This window comes from Varroa jacobsoni, unplaced genomic scaffold, assembly GCF_002532875.2.
Source record: "Varroa jacobsoni isolate VJ856 unplaced genomic scaffold, vjacob_1.0 scaffold_861, whole genome shotgun sequence".
Classification (NCBI taxonomy): domain Eukaryota; kingdom Metazoa; phylum Arthropoda; class Arachnida; order Mesostigmata; family Varroidae; genus Varroa; species Varroa jacobsoni.
Genome location: NW_019213763.1, coordinates 25614 through 45079, shown reverse-complemented (window position 1 = coordinate 45079; position 19466 = coordinate 25614). Strand labels below are relative to the sequence as shown.

The window sequence follows — 19466 nt, the reverse complement described above, 5'->3', positions numbered from 1 at the left end:
GCATATGTAATTCCCGAAGGCATATTTATTTAAATCGGTCAAGTCCATGATTCGAACAATGGACAAAAGCCGTATAAACGAACTCTGATAATACGATGCCCTAATGGATGTACCTATTAATATTGAACGCACGACAATTTAAAGCCGTATAACTTATAAACGTCTGTTTACATTTCTCGTCAGTATTCTATAGTGCTAACTTATAGAGGTATCATAGTTACCCCATTTCCAAACACTGCATATAATCATTGAGACATTAGGCGCACGCGTTATTTAACCATTGGCTAACTAAACAAATATACGTGCTCGGAGCAAAACGAATTCTATTGGCAACGCAGGCTCAAGTTTTCGTACTTAATAGGTGCAATCAATACACAGGGGGGCTTTTCCTCTAATTCTATCATCCCAACTGTTGAAGTCATATAAATATGGACATTAAGCTATCTATATAGCTTTCCACCTTTCTATATAGGCAAATCGAAGGCTGACCGTTGACAGATACGATACTGGAATAGTGCGGATGAGTGCGGATGAACGAGAAGTGATTAACATAATAAGAAACACTGGCGTACTATGCTCGATTTCTTGCAGTTTCGTTTATTAGGCGCACCACTTCGATTAATAGAAGTAATTTGTGGTAGCACATTAGGCTACTGCTGTGGTCGTCGGCGGTAAATTCATCAAGGATCGATCTTCTGACGAAGGATGACTGCTAGTTGAGACACTGAGATCTGCGATGGACAAGGCCTGAGTTACGGTTGTCCCTGTCACCGGAGTGGTGGAAGCAATCATGCTGCTAGCCCCCATCGTCGTGACTGTAATACCGTCGCGTTTAATGCATCGACCCCCGCCATTGCAAGTACCCGAATGTTTTGCTTTAAGAGAATTGGTTCCCTGTAGGTATTCTTTGATTATACATGACATCCCCTTAGGCTTCGGACCAGGTGAATCATAGAATACCGCCGCACGAGGACAGAGGATAAAACACGATGTCTCCTAAAATATTAGACTGGTTATAATAGTGCACATGTATATATATCTGTCGATGTATATTTCAATAGGCGTGTGCTAAAATGTTGAAGCTTCTTATATTTTCACAAGGTTATCATATCAATAGAAAGATATCTGCTTGGTGATCGATGTTAGGCGGGCAAAAACAATTGACAACGATAATCAGTCCAGCACAGATCAATGGTCGTTAGTTTCGATGGGTTCGTGACATGTGCTATAGTTTACTTGATGCTTCCCAGTGGAGTACAATAAAACTTACTAGTAACTATACTATAAACAAACTAAAAGCAAAAACTAAATAAGCTTCACCTTCTATACAGAATCTTCGCTACCGTTCACGGCCAGTATACTATGTCATCCTACCGTATTTTTTTTTCAGAGATAATAATTGTCTAGATCATTCGATGTAAATAAGTTGGAGATTTTCACTAAAAAAGAGCAACTTTTCATTAGGCGTCGGAAAGTATATGAAGACGAATTTGGAAAAACAGGCAGGCGGATTGTACGACAGCCCTTACAGCTTATGCCACACCATGGGAGAAATATACAGCCGTAATGACTGATTGGCTAAACTGTCCCGAGATTTCTTCCGTGTTTATGCATAAGTAAACACAAAAAGTTCAGTGATAACCCGAGGACACCCTGTGCGCAGCGGATTTCACATAATCTTATCAATATATGGAAGTAATCTCATGTTCATTAAGAACATCACATATCCCGGCTAAGTGGCATGTGCAATTTTTTTGCACTCAGAGACAAGATTTAAGATCATTGTAAACTACTATTCTCAGAGTAGTCTACTACGCGCAGAGTAGTCTAGTTCTGACGATCAGAGGAACACAATGAAAAAAATCTTTTTTTTTTTTTTTCTTTCAACGAATATTGTATGAAACTGACATTGATTTTGGAAAGTGTCCCGCTTTCTATTTATCAACTAACTCGCATTTAACAGGCTGGGCTGTATTTGTGCACTATTCGTTTCGTTGCGGACATCAGTTCGACCTTTTAATTCAGACCCGTCAAACTTCACTTACATTATTGTCATTCGTACGGCCCACAACGATTTTCCACTCATTTCGGTACTCAACCGCAATCATCTTTTTAAAAATTTTATGTGTTTTTTTTTTCACAGCATACTCTATTACCGTGCATAGAACATATTCAAAAAGCCGTCCTTTGTTAGCTGCTTATAAGGTCCATCGAAAAGTTTAACTTCGCATTGCTACAACTGGGTGTAATTAGTTGCCATCTGTTGTATGGCCACATTCATATTGAACTGTGCTAGTAAAAAGATAGACTCACGTCGATGATCGGGTCCTGGCCATTAGGACATGAAACAGCCTTAATCGTCGTCTCATATTCCGTCGTCGCTGGTGAAGTAACCATTAAAGAAATGGTAGTAGGTTCAGCGGTGGTTGTAGTAGTAATAGCAGATTCGACCATAGCAGGGACAGCGGCTGCCGGCGTCCCTTCGGAGGACTTTGAGGACAACGGGAAGAGCGCGGCCCTCAATCTTGACTGTGGTCCCAAAGAAGATTCGATATCGGCGGTTCTCGCCGTAAGCCAAAGAATGCTAAAGAACAACAACTTGTTCAAATCGAACACCCCCATCGTTGATAGCGTATTTCTTTTCGAGTGAGTCGATACTATCGACGATCAAATCGACGCGAACATAAGGGGCCGTTAGAAAAAGCACTGAAACTTGCAAAGATGATAGCCTGTAATGACACAATATGAGGCAGAAGACGCTTTTATTGGAAATAGACACCGAATTTACCCAAACCGTATCATAGGATTTATGTGTTAGGAAAATAACAACACACATATACAATAGACACATTAAACGGTCGCAAAAAAATTGTTCTAGTCAGTACGTTCAGTCACAGAAACATGTAGGCTAAGTCTCTAACACAAATCGGAGTGCTGAAGTTCTTTCCGAGATACGCTTATAAAGCTGTCCAGAAATCATATGGTAAATGTACGGCCGGATAATAGAGAATCCGCTCAGGAATCTCGCCAGGTACATGGAAAGAAGGGAGTGAAAGCTACTGCATGCGTTCCAGGCGTTTCGGAGAGGCTGAATATGCTGATAGCAGGCATAAGGGGAAGTTGCACAACGTGGAAAACTTTCTCGTTCCTCTGGTTTGTGTGTGAAGGGGATAACACGCACTTGATAAGTTATTTTTGCAAAAGAAATTAAAGTTATAAGCACGGCTTTTTCGGGTCACATACAGCAAGATACGGCAAAAAAAGGTAGAGGTTTGTTAACTTTGCCCCTCTGTTAAGGAGCAATTGCTGACAAGTTATGAGCTCAAACTTGTTCTGTCTAGTCAAAGTGAAAGTAAGTTTTTGCTCAAGTTATTAAATAATTTGAGGAAACGACAAAAATAGTAATATTCAAATTGATTTTTTTCGATTGCATGAAATGCCATGCTCGGCATAGATACATTCGTATACAAATAAAGGGGGCTATATGTGTATTTAAAACTAGACCCATGGCACTAGTGTGTTAGGGTATGAAAATTGTGCGCGCACTTTACGATGATCTATCGAACAATATTATATCGAACAGCTTATTGGGCCGGGAAATAACCCGAGCGCTTCCCGTGAACAAAAGAGGAAGTCTCCGTAATTATGACGAATTCAATGTAAAAGGCTTTATGCGACGTAAATTATTCAGAATACTGCGGCAGGCATAGTAAAGGATGCTGTTTCTTAGAATACGAATAGAATCACGAACTTTTCAACCATAAGCACCCTGAAACAAATTTAGCTTTAATGGAGGCAAAAATAAAACCTTCTTCCAGTATTAAATAAAAAATCATTTTAATAATAAAGTATGTTGGTTATTGTTAATGATCAGTATTCTTAAGTGCCTTGAGAAGGCACTTAAAAATACTGATATATAGTTAACATTATAATTGGCAGCAGCACAAAAACTGAATAGTCGTACCACGACCAGGTTAAACACCTCTATTCTAAATCGATCTGCTCGACCCAGATGAATACTCTGCATAAATGAAGAGACCCGGACAATGGGCATGACTACCGGTTTCAAAGAGCTTTCAACTAGAGACACACGGGTTTTACTCTCACCAAGGCCAACTGTTCGGAGAGTCTGTGAAAACACGGTTAAATTTAACACTGTAAAACTTATATACATTGTGCAGTTATACTTTCCAACAAAAAGTCTGACAAAAATATTCACACCTATGAAGCTCAGATTGGATTCCAAAACTTTTATTCTTTACGCTATATCAAACAAATCTCTGGCCACCTACGACAAACGTATAACCACTATGGAGTTCAAGGCCGTTGTATCTGCGAGTCAGTACATCATAATTTGAGTTCTAAATGTGAAATAAAAAAAAAAACCGTAAATGTGTTATTAGTTAACTCGTAGCGAATTTCTGGTCGAACAATATGTGATGCGGTAAGTAATCTTTTTGCTCTCGTGTCTAAGCCATGATTAATTCTTAATTTTTGGAAAGGTTTTTCGAACAAAAATTGATCCTGTTTTTGTCGTTGAGCGGTACAGGAGAAAAATATAGTAATCTAATTTTTGAAAAGGCTTTCATAGGAAAAATTTTTTGGTATTTAGGCAAGAACTCAAATTTGTGTCACCCTAGCTGATTCCCGTCTATCACCGTAGAACGTTAGGTGAAGCTACAGGTATTAAAGAACCCATCAAACCAAAACCACAGGTCTCTCACAAATTTCCAGGGTCACAGGTCGTCAATTTTTCACTCAGCTATCGTACCGCCATAAGCCGATAGCATCTGGTAAATGAGAAGAGATTAATTCACATCAAAACAATTTTGAATATCTACAAAGTAACAACAACAACAACAATTTGTTTATACTTGTCCAACTAAACTTGAAAGCTTCTAAGAGAAACATTTTTATTATGATCATGGAAATACAAGAATTAGTAATAATAGTAAGTCAGATCTATGTATTTCAATCAAATTCAAACGTAACTCACTCCGAGACGTCTTCACAAATTGCGACCAACCGCGACGACCTTATCGAGTGGTCCTAACAGAATCCGCCGAGTACCTTTCACAGGTCCAAGAACTATTTTTCAGATAGGCACCCTCACACGCTTCCAACGCACGACAGCCGCATAAATAGCGTGCGCTTTGTTACTGAAGGTGGTTGCCTGGCTGGCTGGCTGGCTGGCTGACAGGCAGAGAATAGTAAACTATCGCGCGGACAATGGCGGTGCAAAAAAACACCTTTTTTCCGTTGATATTTGCCCGTCGTTAGTCTCAATGCCGTCGTTCTCTGGTCTTTGGCCATGCGAAGCGCCAACGGAAATGGTCAGACGTTTACCCAAGTTCAGCGACATCTGATACTGCCCCAATAATCAAATCAATTGCGAGCGACACCACAAGTTTAACTATTTGAACGCGCGGATCATTTGGTGCAGGGGTGTATCGGTGCTCGCAGGGAAAACGATGCTGCCGCGTCCGTGATGTATTTCGGTTCATCGAATCTCTTCCCTTTTGCCATAATGCCTAGCGCTACAATTTACGCCGCCAACAACAACAACAACAACAGCCGTCGTAACACAAACAGGCACCTGAAGACGGACGGACAAATGAACGGTAGACTTATACCAACGGGATATAGTAGAAAACCAGAGTGGAGCGGGCTGACTCGATTGATAGATGTTAGAAGGCGAAAGGTCTCGTAGCAGCAGCAGTAGCTGCCAGTGGCTGGGCTAAGTACAGCTCCATTGGGAAAGCTATATGTTGGATTTCTCTAACATTTTAACAGAATACTCTGGAGTATCTATTAGAGTTCTATTTTCTGGAACTAATCGGAGGACCTTTGCCAGGTTTTGCATGCTTTGGATACTGTATATGCAAAGTGATACGATAGGACTAGGATTTATGGGGACGCTGGACGTCTGGCGGTCACTTCTATGGTTCTTATAGAGCGACGCAGTAGATCACAGCACCAGCAATGCGTGACTCACTTCATCGTCGTCGGCGGCGACCGCATAAGCGCTATCTCCATCCCCTAGACGCTACGCTTTCTAAGTGGCGCCATGTGGTTTATAATGGAATGAGAAAATGGCACCGATTTACTCATGACACGTGCAGTCAACGCCGCTGTTATATAGCAAACAACTGAACTTTTCAGCCGATCGAAAAGTAACGCTATTTTCCAAGCCTCAGTCTCGCTCAGAGGACTGGCCGCCTTAACCTTGTCTCGCGGTGCAAGCGAATGCCCATCATTTATCGTAAGGGCAATAAGTCCGGTGTTATATGAATGGTAGACTGACACTTATCTTATAATTATTTGCAATTCAATTAAGTCTATATGCCAATCGAGGAAAGCTTATATTACGTGTCACTCACAGACACTGCAGAAAATATTTAACCTGACGGCGATCAGGTCAAATGTTTTCAGGCCTTGTTAGCCTACGACAGCCTGCGCAGTTACAATATATCGGAAATGGCATTTACCTCGATTCATTAAGGACAGGACGTCATGTTGGACAGATTATTTTCGTATAGTTCCTACAGAGTTAGGCGGATAGCATGTTCAGATAAAAAGGCAACATTGTTTTTGAAATAAACAGGTCTGTGAGTGGAAAGGCCAATACCAACAAAAACTGCTGTCTTCCTTATTGTGACTGGTATATAGCTTCGGTAGCAGGTAAGTAGGACTTACTAAGAAAAGAAGAAGCGGGACTCGCATTTGTCTTATATAATCATCATTCGGAACGCTGTTTGGTGAAGGAGCCGCCATCTGTCGATTTATACAAATAAACAGTTGATATGTCATTGTTAGAGGCTTTCGTATGAATTCATCTGTGTTAGCGAACTTGGACTTACTCCTGTACTGTCTCCGAGTTGGCGATAGCTGGACGTCACATGTCAATATGTATTCCATTGCGTGTCTTTTTTGTTTTTTCTTTTTTCTTTAAAAAAATTAAGCGGGATATATTTACGCGTTCTATGTGGATATATACACAGTAGTCGATATACCAGGCCCTCGAGTGTCGGACCCATTTTCCGCCGTTGGCAAAGTAAAAAATGTTCGGGTTCTGAGGTCTCGAAGTAAATGCCCACTAAAACCACAATCCATTCTTTAGTCCTCTGTTAGGCCCGGCTTTGTTAGTCCCATCACTTCTTCGTCATTGGGGAATAGGTTAGATAAAGAGGCCCTGTCCATGGTTCAATTCTCTCGGGGGCTTCTTTAAGAGAATGTGAGGGAACAACCGGAGCAGAGCCTGTTGCATGGAGGCCAAGGACTTTTTTTCGCCGAGACCACTTCTCGCTCATTCTCTATTTTCCCTTCATGATTCCTCCGATTTAGATCTTCATTTAATACTATTACGCTATCACACGCGTCGGGTCTTCGACATGGCCAGACTTGTTGGTGTCTGAAAAGATCCCAATACGACTCCTGTTAACCCGACAATAAACCCGTGTTATTTACGCAAACATGCTCCTTATGGAAATATAGCTTTACTTAGTCTATCAAAATTACAATTTCTTTTCAAAGCCTCTCTAGCATCATTACCCCTAGCGGCCATACATTTTTCGTGGCGCATATAAATTGCTCAAGCCCATTTGTCAAAGCTGTGGAAGGATGTCTTGCACTTGGGTCTCCCTCTCGCAACCATTGCCCGAAAGTCACTATTTTCACTGTGGTTCTAGCCGCCTACAGGCAAAGGCAAAGTAGTAAAGTGTGAGCAGCATCGTTCTTGACGTTCTGACCCCAGTCGGAGAAACCCTTACCAGTCCTGTGTAAATAGGACTCGGGCACTGCGTGAACTCGGATTTGTCTACGCTTCCCATTTATCTCTAACTCGTGTTTCCATCTCCTCACGATTGAGAAAAATAGACCTATTCTTGCGTCAGTTGAATGCCGAACACAAGTAGCAATGGTAAAAGCAAAAATCGAAAACATTCTCTTAAGCTTTCTGGAAGAGCCGATCTTTTCCCTGCTCATTTATTAACAACTTCTGTCTGCCTCCATCAACGAAGGCTTGGCCACTTCTTCAAAACGTTCGTCACGTTTTTGCCTCTCTTCTATATTGACCGCAAGTTTTATGATGATGATGATGATGAAAGTTTTTTTTATATGCGAAGATTACGCAGACAATGCTTTATCGCCGCCTGGGCAACGACTGCTACACTAGCATAAATCCAATATAGTATAGTCAGTCATCCACTTGTTTTTAGGTATCCACATAATATGCTTACATGAAATATTGTACAGCTGTAACTATTGCTCTGATGGATTAGGTCTAGCGATGGCGGTGACAAAGGCCGCGATCGTTAGAGCGACCACAAAAAATTGTGGTGATATCCTAGCGAATGAATTTCCTTTGCGTAGTAAAGGCTTTTTCAACGCTTCAGGGTAGATGCTATCCTCCCCTTCAATGTGCGAAATCTTTCAATCACCCGACTGCACATCGCCACAAAGCATCAGCGATAATTACCGACGAGCGACATCAAGTTTCGGGGAATTGACCTGGCGCTCCGCGTCCATCAGCTAGCGAACGGTGCATGGTGCTCTTGCCAACCAGTAAAAGATCCTTCCGTCCACGGAAGGGCGGATGTAACAGGGGCAAAACGCCAAATTAATCGGCGCGGTCTAGGTATCCACCGACGTTTCGTGTACTGAATGCCATCTATGAACGACAGGAGTGGCATACTACAAAAAGCGGAAACCAAACAGACACTAAATCTGCGATCGAAAACAGACAAAGTCTAGGAACACGACATTATGTTGCAGCGGACGGATGTTGCAAAGAATATTCAACAATGACCGGGCTGATCGTGTCTCGGATCTGATCTTTACAGGAAAAAATAGCTCAACTGAAGAAGAAATAAAGTGAGGTAGCTACTGTTTGTATCAAAGCGCCAATGAAGAAATATGTAACAAGACTCTTTCGTCAATAACGAATACGTAATTGTCGATAGTGTATGTATGCAACGCCACGCCATTACAGAAGCACGTTTCCCAAATACGAAGCAAGTTTAAGTTCTTGCATTATATAAATTACTTGCCGGATTAAGGTAGTTGCCTCACTTAACGACGGGCAACTGCAGTAGCGCTCAATGAGATTTATAATATGATGTCGTTTGTTCTTGTACGACTTGGTCAAAGACGTTTAAAGAGACTGATCCATTTTGAACTGTACTTCCCAACTCAATCATCGATTGTTTTTCCTTAGCTATTCCCTGTCGTCTAAAAAAGCTTTTTCGTTGCAGTGTTCCTTGAGTTTTGGGAAGAGGAAAAACCGCAAACATTTTTTACTGCCCCACCTTCAAATTTGAGCCAATTTAGACGGACAGCATTGCTGATTATGAGGCCGAGCGTGCGCACCTAACTGCTAGTCATTCCGAAAGGTGCCCCCAATCAGGGAGTTGTGCCCTCTTCAAGATAAGCCGAGGATCGGTCCTCTTAGGCTAGCTTCTAAAAGTCTCCGCTAAAACTAACTAAATAGATACTAAGCCTAATTTTATTGTTAACATACATGTATGCTTTCTATTAGCCTAGCTTGATTTATTAAGGAAAAACGGAGCGCGGTCGTTAGACAGACGCGCACTTCGAGACATCTCCAGAATACAAGGAGCGTATTCGAACACCCTAAAATGTGGGTCCATGTCGCTAGAAGAGTGGCAATGGGTTGGTTCTTAACCGACTATAGTTGGACTTGATTTGTTCGTATGTAATATCACATAGGGTGTAATACTTAAAAAATTGTGTTATTATTACAAAATGATGTAATGTAAAAATAATAATATTATTCCAGCAGTTTGTGGGCTTTAATATTTCCCGTTAGAACGTTACTCGGTCATAGTTATTGTCATGACAGAACGACGAGGGACTCACACCAAAGCATAGGACCAACAGACCACAGTTAGCTGTAACAGCATAAATGGTACTAACGCAAAAAACGTATCGTGGCGGCACACCGTCATTACTTTGATGTATTTTCTTCTATGGGTCTCTTTCTGCCAAATGAAAATGCGAAGAAGGATCGAGTGAATCGAGACGCTCATCCTCTAATGAAGTAATAACCAAAACAGCGTCGGCAGCAGGATCACTGCTAAGAACAGTTGCGCCGGCATCTTGATAGGGCGTTTGGATCTACAAGCACTTAATAGACAGATCGATGGATTGTCTGAGAATGCCGCCGTCCAGCTGATGCTGTAATGATGCCCGGACTGGAGTACGTCAGGAAACGGCGAAACGCAAGGCAGGATGCAACAGGCCAACGAAGTTCAGTCAACTCATAATCCTCTGCTATTCCTCCTATCCTTATGAATGGTAATAGCAGCTAATTAGTAGCAGATTGATTTACTTCCTATTTTTTCGTATAGCTGCTGCAAGGCTATTGTCTGTTGATGTCGTTTTAAGTCGACAATGAATAGCCAAGCTAAAAACGTTTTTGCATATTCATTGAGCCACTGGGTTTCTATTTATACGAAGGTACTAGTACGTAAATATTTTAGCCATTTTGCGTTCCTATGGCAGGTGTTATGTAATGATGACATAAAACATACCGTAAACGTTAGGAAAGGGCATAGCGATATTTTATAAAAATGAAGTTAGAAACTAGACCTCTCTTATAGAAGTTATTCTCTCTGTTAATAGACAAAACAAGTTGTAGCGACAATGCATATTGAGGAAACCCCATCCTCTCATAGCAGGTCACGGCGGTTGTGCTGCGTAACTCAGAAATTGATGACATTATCTTATATAGAAATGAAATCATTGTTCAGGGCATCTGTAACAAAACGTCCTAGCGATACATTTGTATAAAGGCCCGCTGTGAGCGTTTGCGTAATAGATACAATAGTTCCCAATTTAGAAATAGGTAATAGGCCAAACATAGGCTCATCATGAAGAGCGCATGGATACCCTTGAGTATATTTGATGTTATATATATATAATCATGTAGCAGAGGAGTTGCTAGGTTCGTATAAAAAGGTTCGTAGAGGGTGTAGTCTTCGGTACGTCAGTCTCACATGTTAGTCAACTTATAGGAATTTCTCTATTGCGTGACTTAGCCCGATCAATACAGGCTATGCAACCATAACACTGAATAGCACACTGCAGCAGAACGCCAATACTTGACAAACTAGAGTTAGCCAATAAATAGCCTACAACCTCGAATAACTGCAAGTTAAATGAAAAGCTGCTGACGAACTTTCGGAGAGGACATATTTCACATCATCCATTCGAAAACCCACAGCCTATATATCAAGTAATAACAACAATAAAGGTTTCAAATATGGAAGTCGACGCACCAACCATACTTATAGTAAATCGTATGAGAATGGGGTTACAAATGAAACATTGTTTGCGGACGAAACTAGAATAAACCTCAAGTGTTCGGTAACTTGCAAGTTCATTCCCCCGATCCCTTCTTGAACTTACCTAAACACACATCGTAAATTACGTATTGAAACTTCAATAATAATGGTAGCATCTGTAATTGCCTTTTATATTTAGCACCTTCGAATAGCTCAAACAAAGCGAGATCTAAAGTATAACATTGTCAGCTTTACATACACTTCTATGGCTGGCTAAATAATTTGTCCGAGCGGGACGTCGGCAAACAATTGCAGCATATCTAAACAGCATTTAATAACAGTACGAATTTGAAAAGTTCAATAGACGAAGCTTCGCTCATCTCTCACGCAGACTGACCATCATATTATGCGAAAGAAGAGCGATTCTCAAAGGTCAAACAAAGGAAGAGCTGCTGACTGCAATTGGTTCTGCTGACTCGTAATCGCTCATCAGCAGAACCAATTGCATGATTTAAATTTTAGCCCGCCAACAGTGGCTAAGTTAGTGATGTCAATTGTGTTTCTTTGTTGAAAAAATCATTACGATGTACATTTTTCTATCTTTTCTACCTATCGTCTTCTTTGCCTTTGCTTTGGCACTGTCATCGCTGACGGCATGACATTCCCGGCACGTGGCATTGCATGACGTCAGCAATTCTATACTTCAGTCGACTGAGGCATTTGTGCTTCGATGAACGCTGAGCGGTCAATTAGATCTCTCAGCAAAACAATAGGATGTGCGTCCCCTAGAGATGTTAGTCATCATAGACGCGCACGCATGCAAAGATCGCATAGAACCAAACGCTACATCAATTTCGTCAGCCTGTCTCAGTGCAACAACACCAATGACAAACAGCAGCGAAAAGATGCAACATAAAATTTTCCGTTCACGCTCATCCCCATCTAGTACTGCTTGCTTCTCGGATCTTCTCCCAGATTTGGGCTCAGGGCTTTTTAAGAAAGATGAACCAGGCTGCTGGACCGACAACGACCTAAGCAACTCTTACCGTTGCCTATTTCGGGTCGGAGTCGTTTTGCTCGACCATACATTCCGCGCTAGCCTAGCTTGGTAACTTCGAGAGTGACACAGCATTTTTTTCCGCCTCCTCAACCTCCTTCAGCGTTTCTCTTGCCCAGTTGTCAATAGCCGAGGAATGATATCGATACCGTGTGACGGTAACTGCTACGCACACACACACACGCACTAAACAGTTGTACGACGTGGAATGAGCTGGTAGATTGATGGTTAGATGCTGCCGTATTGATCGACATCCAATTTTACCAGTTACAGGAGAGCAAGTAAGTTACGGGCTGGTAAGTGCTTTTCCAAATAACCAGTACCATCTAAACCGGTCCTAGCCGTTGAAAAGCCTTTGCCTGCTACGAAGAGAAGTCGAAAAACGCAAGATAGAAGTAGGTCCGCGCACCCCAATGAAAAGTAGGCGCGGCATACTCAGTGACAGCAAAAGCTGTAACAACAATGTCTCATCATATTTCTCTGGTCTTATTTTCGCCACGGATTCTTCTCGCTTGGCTTCGATGCGCTTCTATTATTCTCCCTTCGATTTCCTTCGCTTCGTGTATAGCGTGACCGCACATCTCCATTATGAAGCTTACCTCGCCTTTTTGCCACGCTGAGTTTTCTGCCGCGGAATCATGCAGTCGATGAATGAGTCAGTGTGGGCTACATCATAAGGAGCTAACGATTTGAAGCTGCCAACTGGACCGTGTCACGAAACCTGCTCGTACAAATTTTGTGCAAACGTGCCAAACGTAGATGATCCTTTTGTTGGAAGGGGGACGGAAAAGTCAGAAAGTGAAGGTAACCCGGGATCAAAAATTCTCGAATATGTACACCAGCCATGGCAGATGGAACGTTGTGTGTTGCTATATCGCTACGAGTCTTTGCGCTTCTGTGCGAGACTTCCCAATCTGCATCAAAGTCTATAGTCGGTAGCCTGAAAGATAAGGAGTGGGCGAAAGGGATAGTTTTTTTTATACAATGTGAATTTTGGGCGCCTGACGCTGATTAACGCGGGTCATAAGTCGTAACACGGGGATGGTCAGGTGGTTCGGCTGTAGGTTTACCGCTGTTCACTGCCACTTTAGCGCTTCGGAATTGGCAGCATAATCTTCAGTGCTTCAAGGGTCACTCGGAAGAATAATCAAATAATGAATGCTAGGTGATAAAATATATGGTAAAAGCACAAAATGAGGGAATGCAATGGGGACATTGCTACTAATGTAACAAGCTTAATGCAAGCACGTTAAATTAACTGGCCGCTGGTAACTGGTAACCATTGGACTCCTAGGTCAGCTGGCATTTGGAGGAAGCTTCTTTTCCGGTGTCGATTTGTGCACCGTCACATAAATAAGCCAATCGATTTGCGGGCAGTCCAGCATCTGTCACGTATAGGCACGTAAAGTTCAACCAGAGTTCTCTCAAGCATCGGTAAAAGGTGCATATGCAATAGCCTACTAATGATTCCTATCGAGCTGCTGAATTTTCCAAACTGTATGGAGCTAAGAACGGTTATGGTAGTCCCGATTGTAGCTTCGCCGTCTTCGGACGTCCAAAGAACTGCAGATGTTCGCGACGTAGCGGAAGCATTCCCATGACTCATGGCAGACAGTTGTGATTGCCAAGGAACTGCGCCGACTAGAAACGCAGGAGTAAGCAAACTGGCGCAAAAACACCTTAGTAAAACGATTACGTCCGAGCATATGTGCGCGTACAGGAACAGGGCGACCGTTGCCGTATATGACTCTGGCAATGTTTCGGCCGCGAGACCGCACCTCACGACAGCGAGGTTTGGCCGCATTTCGTGATCACGTGTCGCCATAAATTTGTTGTGCATATACAAACCGCGATACGTTTCAACTTACCACCCAATGTAAAGTTTGCTAAACTTAAATTCGTGTTTGGTAGCGCAACTGAAAGAAGACAAAAGAACCTAGAGATTTACGTTTCCAGCTATAATGATCTATAGTATACGATATTAAGTCATCTGACGAAGAATATTAGACTTTTCCAACGCCGTGAGTCTAATCACATGTTGTAGATATACGCTTTCATTTGAACTTCTATGGTTTTCAGCATATAGTAGATCGGGTATAATTCAATGACACCAATGAAGATCGTGCAGTTAGTCGTTAGCATGAGCGTTGCCAAATGCGTCTGATAATTTTATCTACACCCAGCTCCATGGGTGGACGCAATAAAAGTAAACAAAGAGAACCCATTTTTTGGTAAGAAACGATTACGTGACAGGGAGAATAGCTTCCGCCAGCTTTAAACGTTTCAATTTTTACGGCCGATTGCTGTTAGACGATTTTGCTAGACCTGTTAGTCATTGGTGCTTAGACATTGGACATGTTGATCAATGATGTTATTCAACGATACACAAATATGACATAAACTCGGTAGAAGTAAAAGTTGCTATACAACTTGAAGTCGGTAAACGACAACAGTTCATTGTCTGGCTTAGTGGACCAATGATCACTCGCAACCCTTCACTTATATGTGTCTCTGCTACGAGACATAAATGTATCGCTCATATGCTGCCCAGTCAAATGTTCAAGGCTTCGTTACGGGTAAATAAACTGAGATTATTTTTTTCCCTAGCAAAAATTCGACTATTTTCAACGTGTAAGTATATGCTCATAAGAAATTTGGAACAATTTTTCTCCCTTTTGTATTCTTAACGAATCACTTAAATGCGGACGTCAGGTTTCTTTGTACAATAAATCATCATTAGTGGCACCTATCATAAAATAATTGACACTTTTGAATCGTAGTCGGTGATGACGGTACCGAAATCACCATACAACTGACTGACTACATTGTCTCTTGTTTTTCCCGAGTATCCTCGGAAGAAGCTGGCTTCATTTCAAAATAATTCGTTATCCGAACGGATGGGAGGGTATGATGCTGGCATAAGTGTATGTCTTTATACATACATCTTTATACGCGGTAAGGAGGTTCGCAGGACCTGGGCAGGAGCCCGCATTTCAAAATATATCTACATGTAGGAACATGTGAGTGTAGCACACACGGACATTTGTATATATACATATACGTTTGCACCTGCATTTTTTTGCAATTGAACGCAATAAGCTAACGGTTGCTTAAAAGAAAACGGGCCAAAACTTCACGATGCCCTTTAGCCTCAACCTTGACGAAAAATTCCCCTTTCAATAGTTTATTATATGAGAGAAGTTCTTCGGTGAACACATTGATATGTATAGTATCTAGCTGATTGGCTGAGCAAAGGACGGGACAAAATCATCTAAACAAAACTATTTTTTGCCTAATTACAAAAAAATATCTAATGATTCAAGCTACCCTTATGGAGTACTCCATTAACACTTCATAGTTTGATTTCTGATAATTTTTTAATAATTTGTTTTTCATTTCTCTTTAATGCAACGTTCGAAGTCTCCCGCTCCGCATTTTAGTCTATATTTTTTATATTGGACGACTGAAAAAATTTAGCGGAATTTATCCCATATTGCCTCACCGATTCTCGGATGTTCGGTCTTGATGGACAATAAATATCACAAGATGCGCCCCATGCCGTAGTCTTTACCTTGGCGTTCCGCGTTAATTAATAACCAATAATATATTGGTCCGGGCTTTTTTTAGTTTGGAACCTATACGGACAAACTAAAAAAAGCCCGGCCATATAAATGCATTACTTGCATATTTGTTGGCAATAAACGAGAACCAAAAAAACATGACAAAATCAAGACAACACATTCCTTAGCGATATCAAGGCGTATCTGCGTGCTTTGCCATTTTCTCCACAAAGTAGGGTATGACTGACACCAGGCTCATCCAGAAGGCATCGACCCGATACAAACTTCAACGACTCCGTCCTTATTCTATAGTCTAAAGAAAAAGATGGTGGAAAATAGATCAGTGTCTGATCTCGTTGTCGCGACCGCGGACCTGAAGGAACGCGTCCCATCTGGCCCTACGCTATGCCTGCTTCTTTGGGTGGGGCAAGCCATAGTGAATCGTAAAATCCGTATGTTACGATGTTAATGACAAAGCCCACGTAGCGCAGTAATTAAGTTTTTGTTGCGACGACTTTTTGATCAAAGGTTGAAAAATTGGCTCAGATGTCTGAAATATAGCCTGGTGCCGTAATGCACAGTTGGGTTTTCTTTAGAAAACAAAGAGAAAAAACCTATGTAAAAACAGTTACCCATTAGATTTATGCCCTTTCCATGAAAATGCATCAATTGTGTACAGGCGAAGGGCTGTGTGGCAGAGGCAGTAAAGTCGAACAGCGGTTACCTTAAAATTCGTACGTCGCTAGCGGCCATAAAATACCCTAGTCGACTCATAATTGAGCCTCTATGCAAGGGGACAGTAAAGGCTGTCTTTCATATACATATAGCTATTTCGATGTATAGTAATATTTGTGTTTATCGCTTACAGCAAAAAAAAAGGTAAATCTCCAATAATTTTTATTTCCGGTGGCGTTCTTATTCTTACCATTACCGCTTTTCCTCATGCTCATAAACAACTATTATTTAGACAAAAAATAGTATCGTAAGCCCACCGTACCTCGTATGTTTTCATTCTAGTTGCGTTCTATTTGTCCCTGCTTTCTTTCTTTAGATACATCGAATTTTGACAATATGAAATAGCTATTCGCCTACAAAAGAACCGGCCAAGGGGTGCGGGATAAAAGCCAAAATCGGACCGTGCCCACCATTCCAGGTAAATTATCAACAACAGACTTGTAAGATAACACGTAAAAGCGAAGCCATACAACGAACGCATCACCGTGGCAAGCGGCCCTCCGCATACATACAATAGGAACGAAATAACCATCAGTAACAGCATCAGCACGAGGCGGACCACGCCAAAAGCACAGCCTACAATGGGTCCAGAAGTAGCAGCAACAACAATAGGTCCAATGTAAACACTGAAAATTTTGTTTATTGTCGCGTTTTTTCATCTTAATTAAATAAACTCATAATTGATTAGCGCTCCACGATTTGACGTCTCCTACACCCAATAACACCAGTCACAGGAACCAACTAGTGCCTTTTTGGGCCTACGCAAATTTTCACGTACACCTAGCAGGTCTTATTTTAGTAGGGTTTAGTTTAGTAGGTTTAGGTATCAATAAATAAACTACGATACTGGATAGCGGTTAGCAAGGGCGCTAGTGCTCTGTCGCGTCGAGTTCAGGGGGCTATGGAAGCTCAAATTTTGCATCTTAATAGTTGTGTCTTTGGGCGGTCTGATCAGTTTTTTTCCGGAACTGTGCCATCGAGTTGATCTGCTAGTTGATTATAGCGCGTACACACAGGGTTACAATTCTACAATGACGTTTGCCAAAATTGGCTATTAAAGCAATGATGAAATTACGAAGGCAACAACAATCATGTCATAGAACAGACATTGGTTTATATGGTGAGCAAGATAGACGCGGTGGGTGGCTACGGAAACAGCGCTGGATGTCAAGTGGCACTAGTTGTAGTGGTAGTAGTTTTGATGATACGCAAGGTATCTTGTCGTCCGGCTGTTTCTCGGACGATGCAGTTTGACAATAGCAGTAGCGTCGGGGATGCTACAAACACTCTATTGCTACCGCAGTCGAATCCTTCGCGTTGCTTTTGCGATCGAACTAATCTATTAAACATATATTCTTTATAGTCCTATTTATGTTTCACTGCTTTTTTTTTAGTTGTCGGGCGTTATTTTTATTGCAGTTTTTTACATTACCATCAGTTCCCTTGAGCGTTTCAATGATGGAGATGGTGTTCTAGCTGGTTCGGCCGCTGCTCCGTCTGCCAGTAAATGGTTCTACTAACTCGGTCACCGTTGGTCCTATGTAAGTTGAAAAGCTGTTGTTGTTGTTGTTGTTATTGTTTCCGCAATGTTTCACGGCTCATTGGCTAAAGGATGAGGTGGAGAACGGGCCCGTGAGACGACAGAAGGCAGTGAAGGAGTCGAACAGAAGTGAAGAATTCATGTAATCACAGAACGCCTGCAGCGCCCGGCAGTTTGGTCACTGGATCGTTTGCTGAACGAATGAAGCTCTTAACTTTGCTGTATCATAAAATAATAATAGTAATACATTGATACAAGGTGAAATGTTGCGATTTCCGCTAAGCTTGAGCTTCTTCCATGTCTTCGCTATGTTATCCATTGTCTTGACATTCCGCCGCTCTCGTTGCATCCAGCCGCATTCATCAATGACGAACGCAGCTGTTATTTCTAATAAACAATAACAACAACAACTCTCAGTGCAATAGCACCTGCTATGAGCGTAGCCGTTGGTAAAGCGCCACGTATAGGCACATTACGTTTTCATTTGTTAGTAAATAAGGAAATTAGCACATTGGCGGAACTGTAACAATTTCCAGGGCGAGCTGTCGTTGTAGCGTAAAAATAACTCGAGAAAGAAACAAAAAAAAAAAGGACGTGAACATTAGGGCACGGAATGGGAAATCGATAATGGCCAATCGGTGTTACAGTAGTGACAACCAGGGAAAAAAACCATGAGGAAATGAAGTGATCGGGTTTTTATAATGCTGTTGATCAACTAATGCATGGACATGTGCGCATGGTTACTATTTGTTTTTCTATTGTTTCTATATTGATTAACTGTTGTTTTTCTGTTGCTGATTTCTCGAAAGAAGCAGCAGCAGCAGCATCGTCACCGACACAGATCGCTTCCACTCTTACCTGTTACAAGAGAAGCTATGGCTGACAAATGTGTGTGTGTGTGTGTGTGTGTGAGCCGACTTGATGAAAATAAAATGGCGCGTACTTTGATTTATGCGTGAGCATACGAACGATGAACCGAAAAACGTCCTACGCCATTTGTTCTGTATATACAACGGGAACAAATTATAAGACAGAAAACAATTTCAGTTACGGGTACTACTACTATCTCTAGCTTCCTCTACGTTGATAGCTGGCATACTCGCGTGGCAGAGTAGAATAAATGAAGCTAACTCGAAATATTGGCCAAGGTATCATATCTGTCGTCACGGAAGGTTTCCAAGGGAGACACGTAGATTAGATAAGGGCATTTGGAATCAATACGTCCATCTGGTATATCAGAGACACGAGGCAATGTTTTTCAAAATAAGCAA

General features: G+C 41.7%; 1 protein-coding gene across 2 annotated transcripts; it reads right to left on the bottom strand.

The window, feature by feature from the left end:
- Positions 1 to 569: 569 nt before the first annotated feature.
- LOC111264470 (uncharacterized) lies at positions 570 to 18538 on the bottom strand. 2 transcript variants are annotated; one of them, XM_022840408.2, is made up of 3 exons: positions 18088 to 18538; positions 2314 to 2729; positions 570 to 996 (listed from the first exon to the last, which is right to left on the bottom strand). In XM_022840408.2, exons 2-3 carry the CDS (start codon positions 2620 to 2622, stop codon positions 646 to 648), a joined length of 660 nt encoding a protein of 219 aa, XP_022696143.1. In that variant the 5' UTR covers positions 2623 to 2729; positions 18088 to 18538; the 3' UTR covers positions 570 to 645. The 2 variants fall into 2 exon arrangements, with proteins under 2 accessions (XP_022696143.1, XP_022696144.1); XM_022840409.2 differs by lacking the exon at positions 18088 to 18538 and adding an exon at positions 4997 to 5715.
- Between the last annotated feature and the right edge of the window lie 928 nt (positions 18539 to 19466).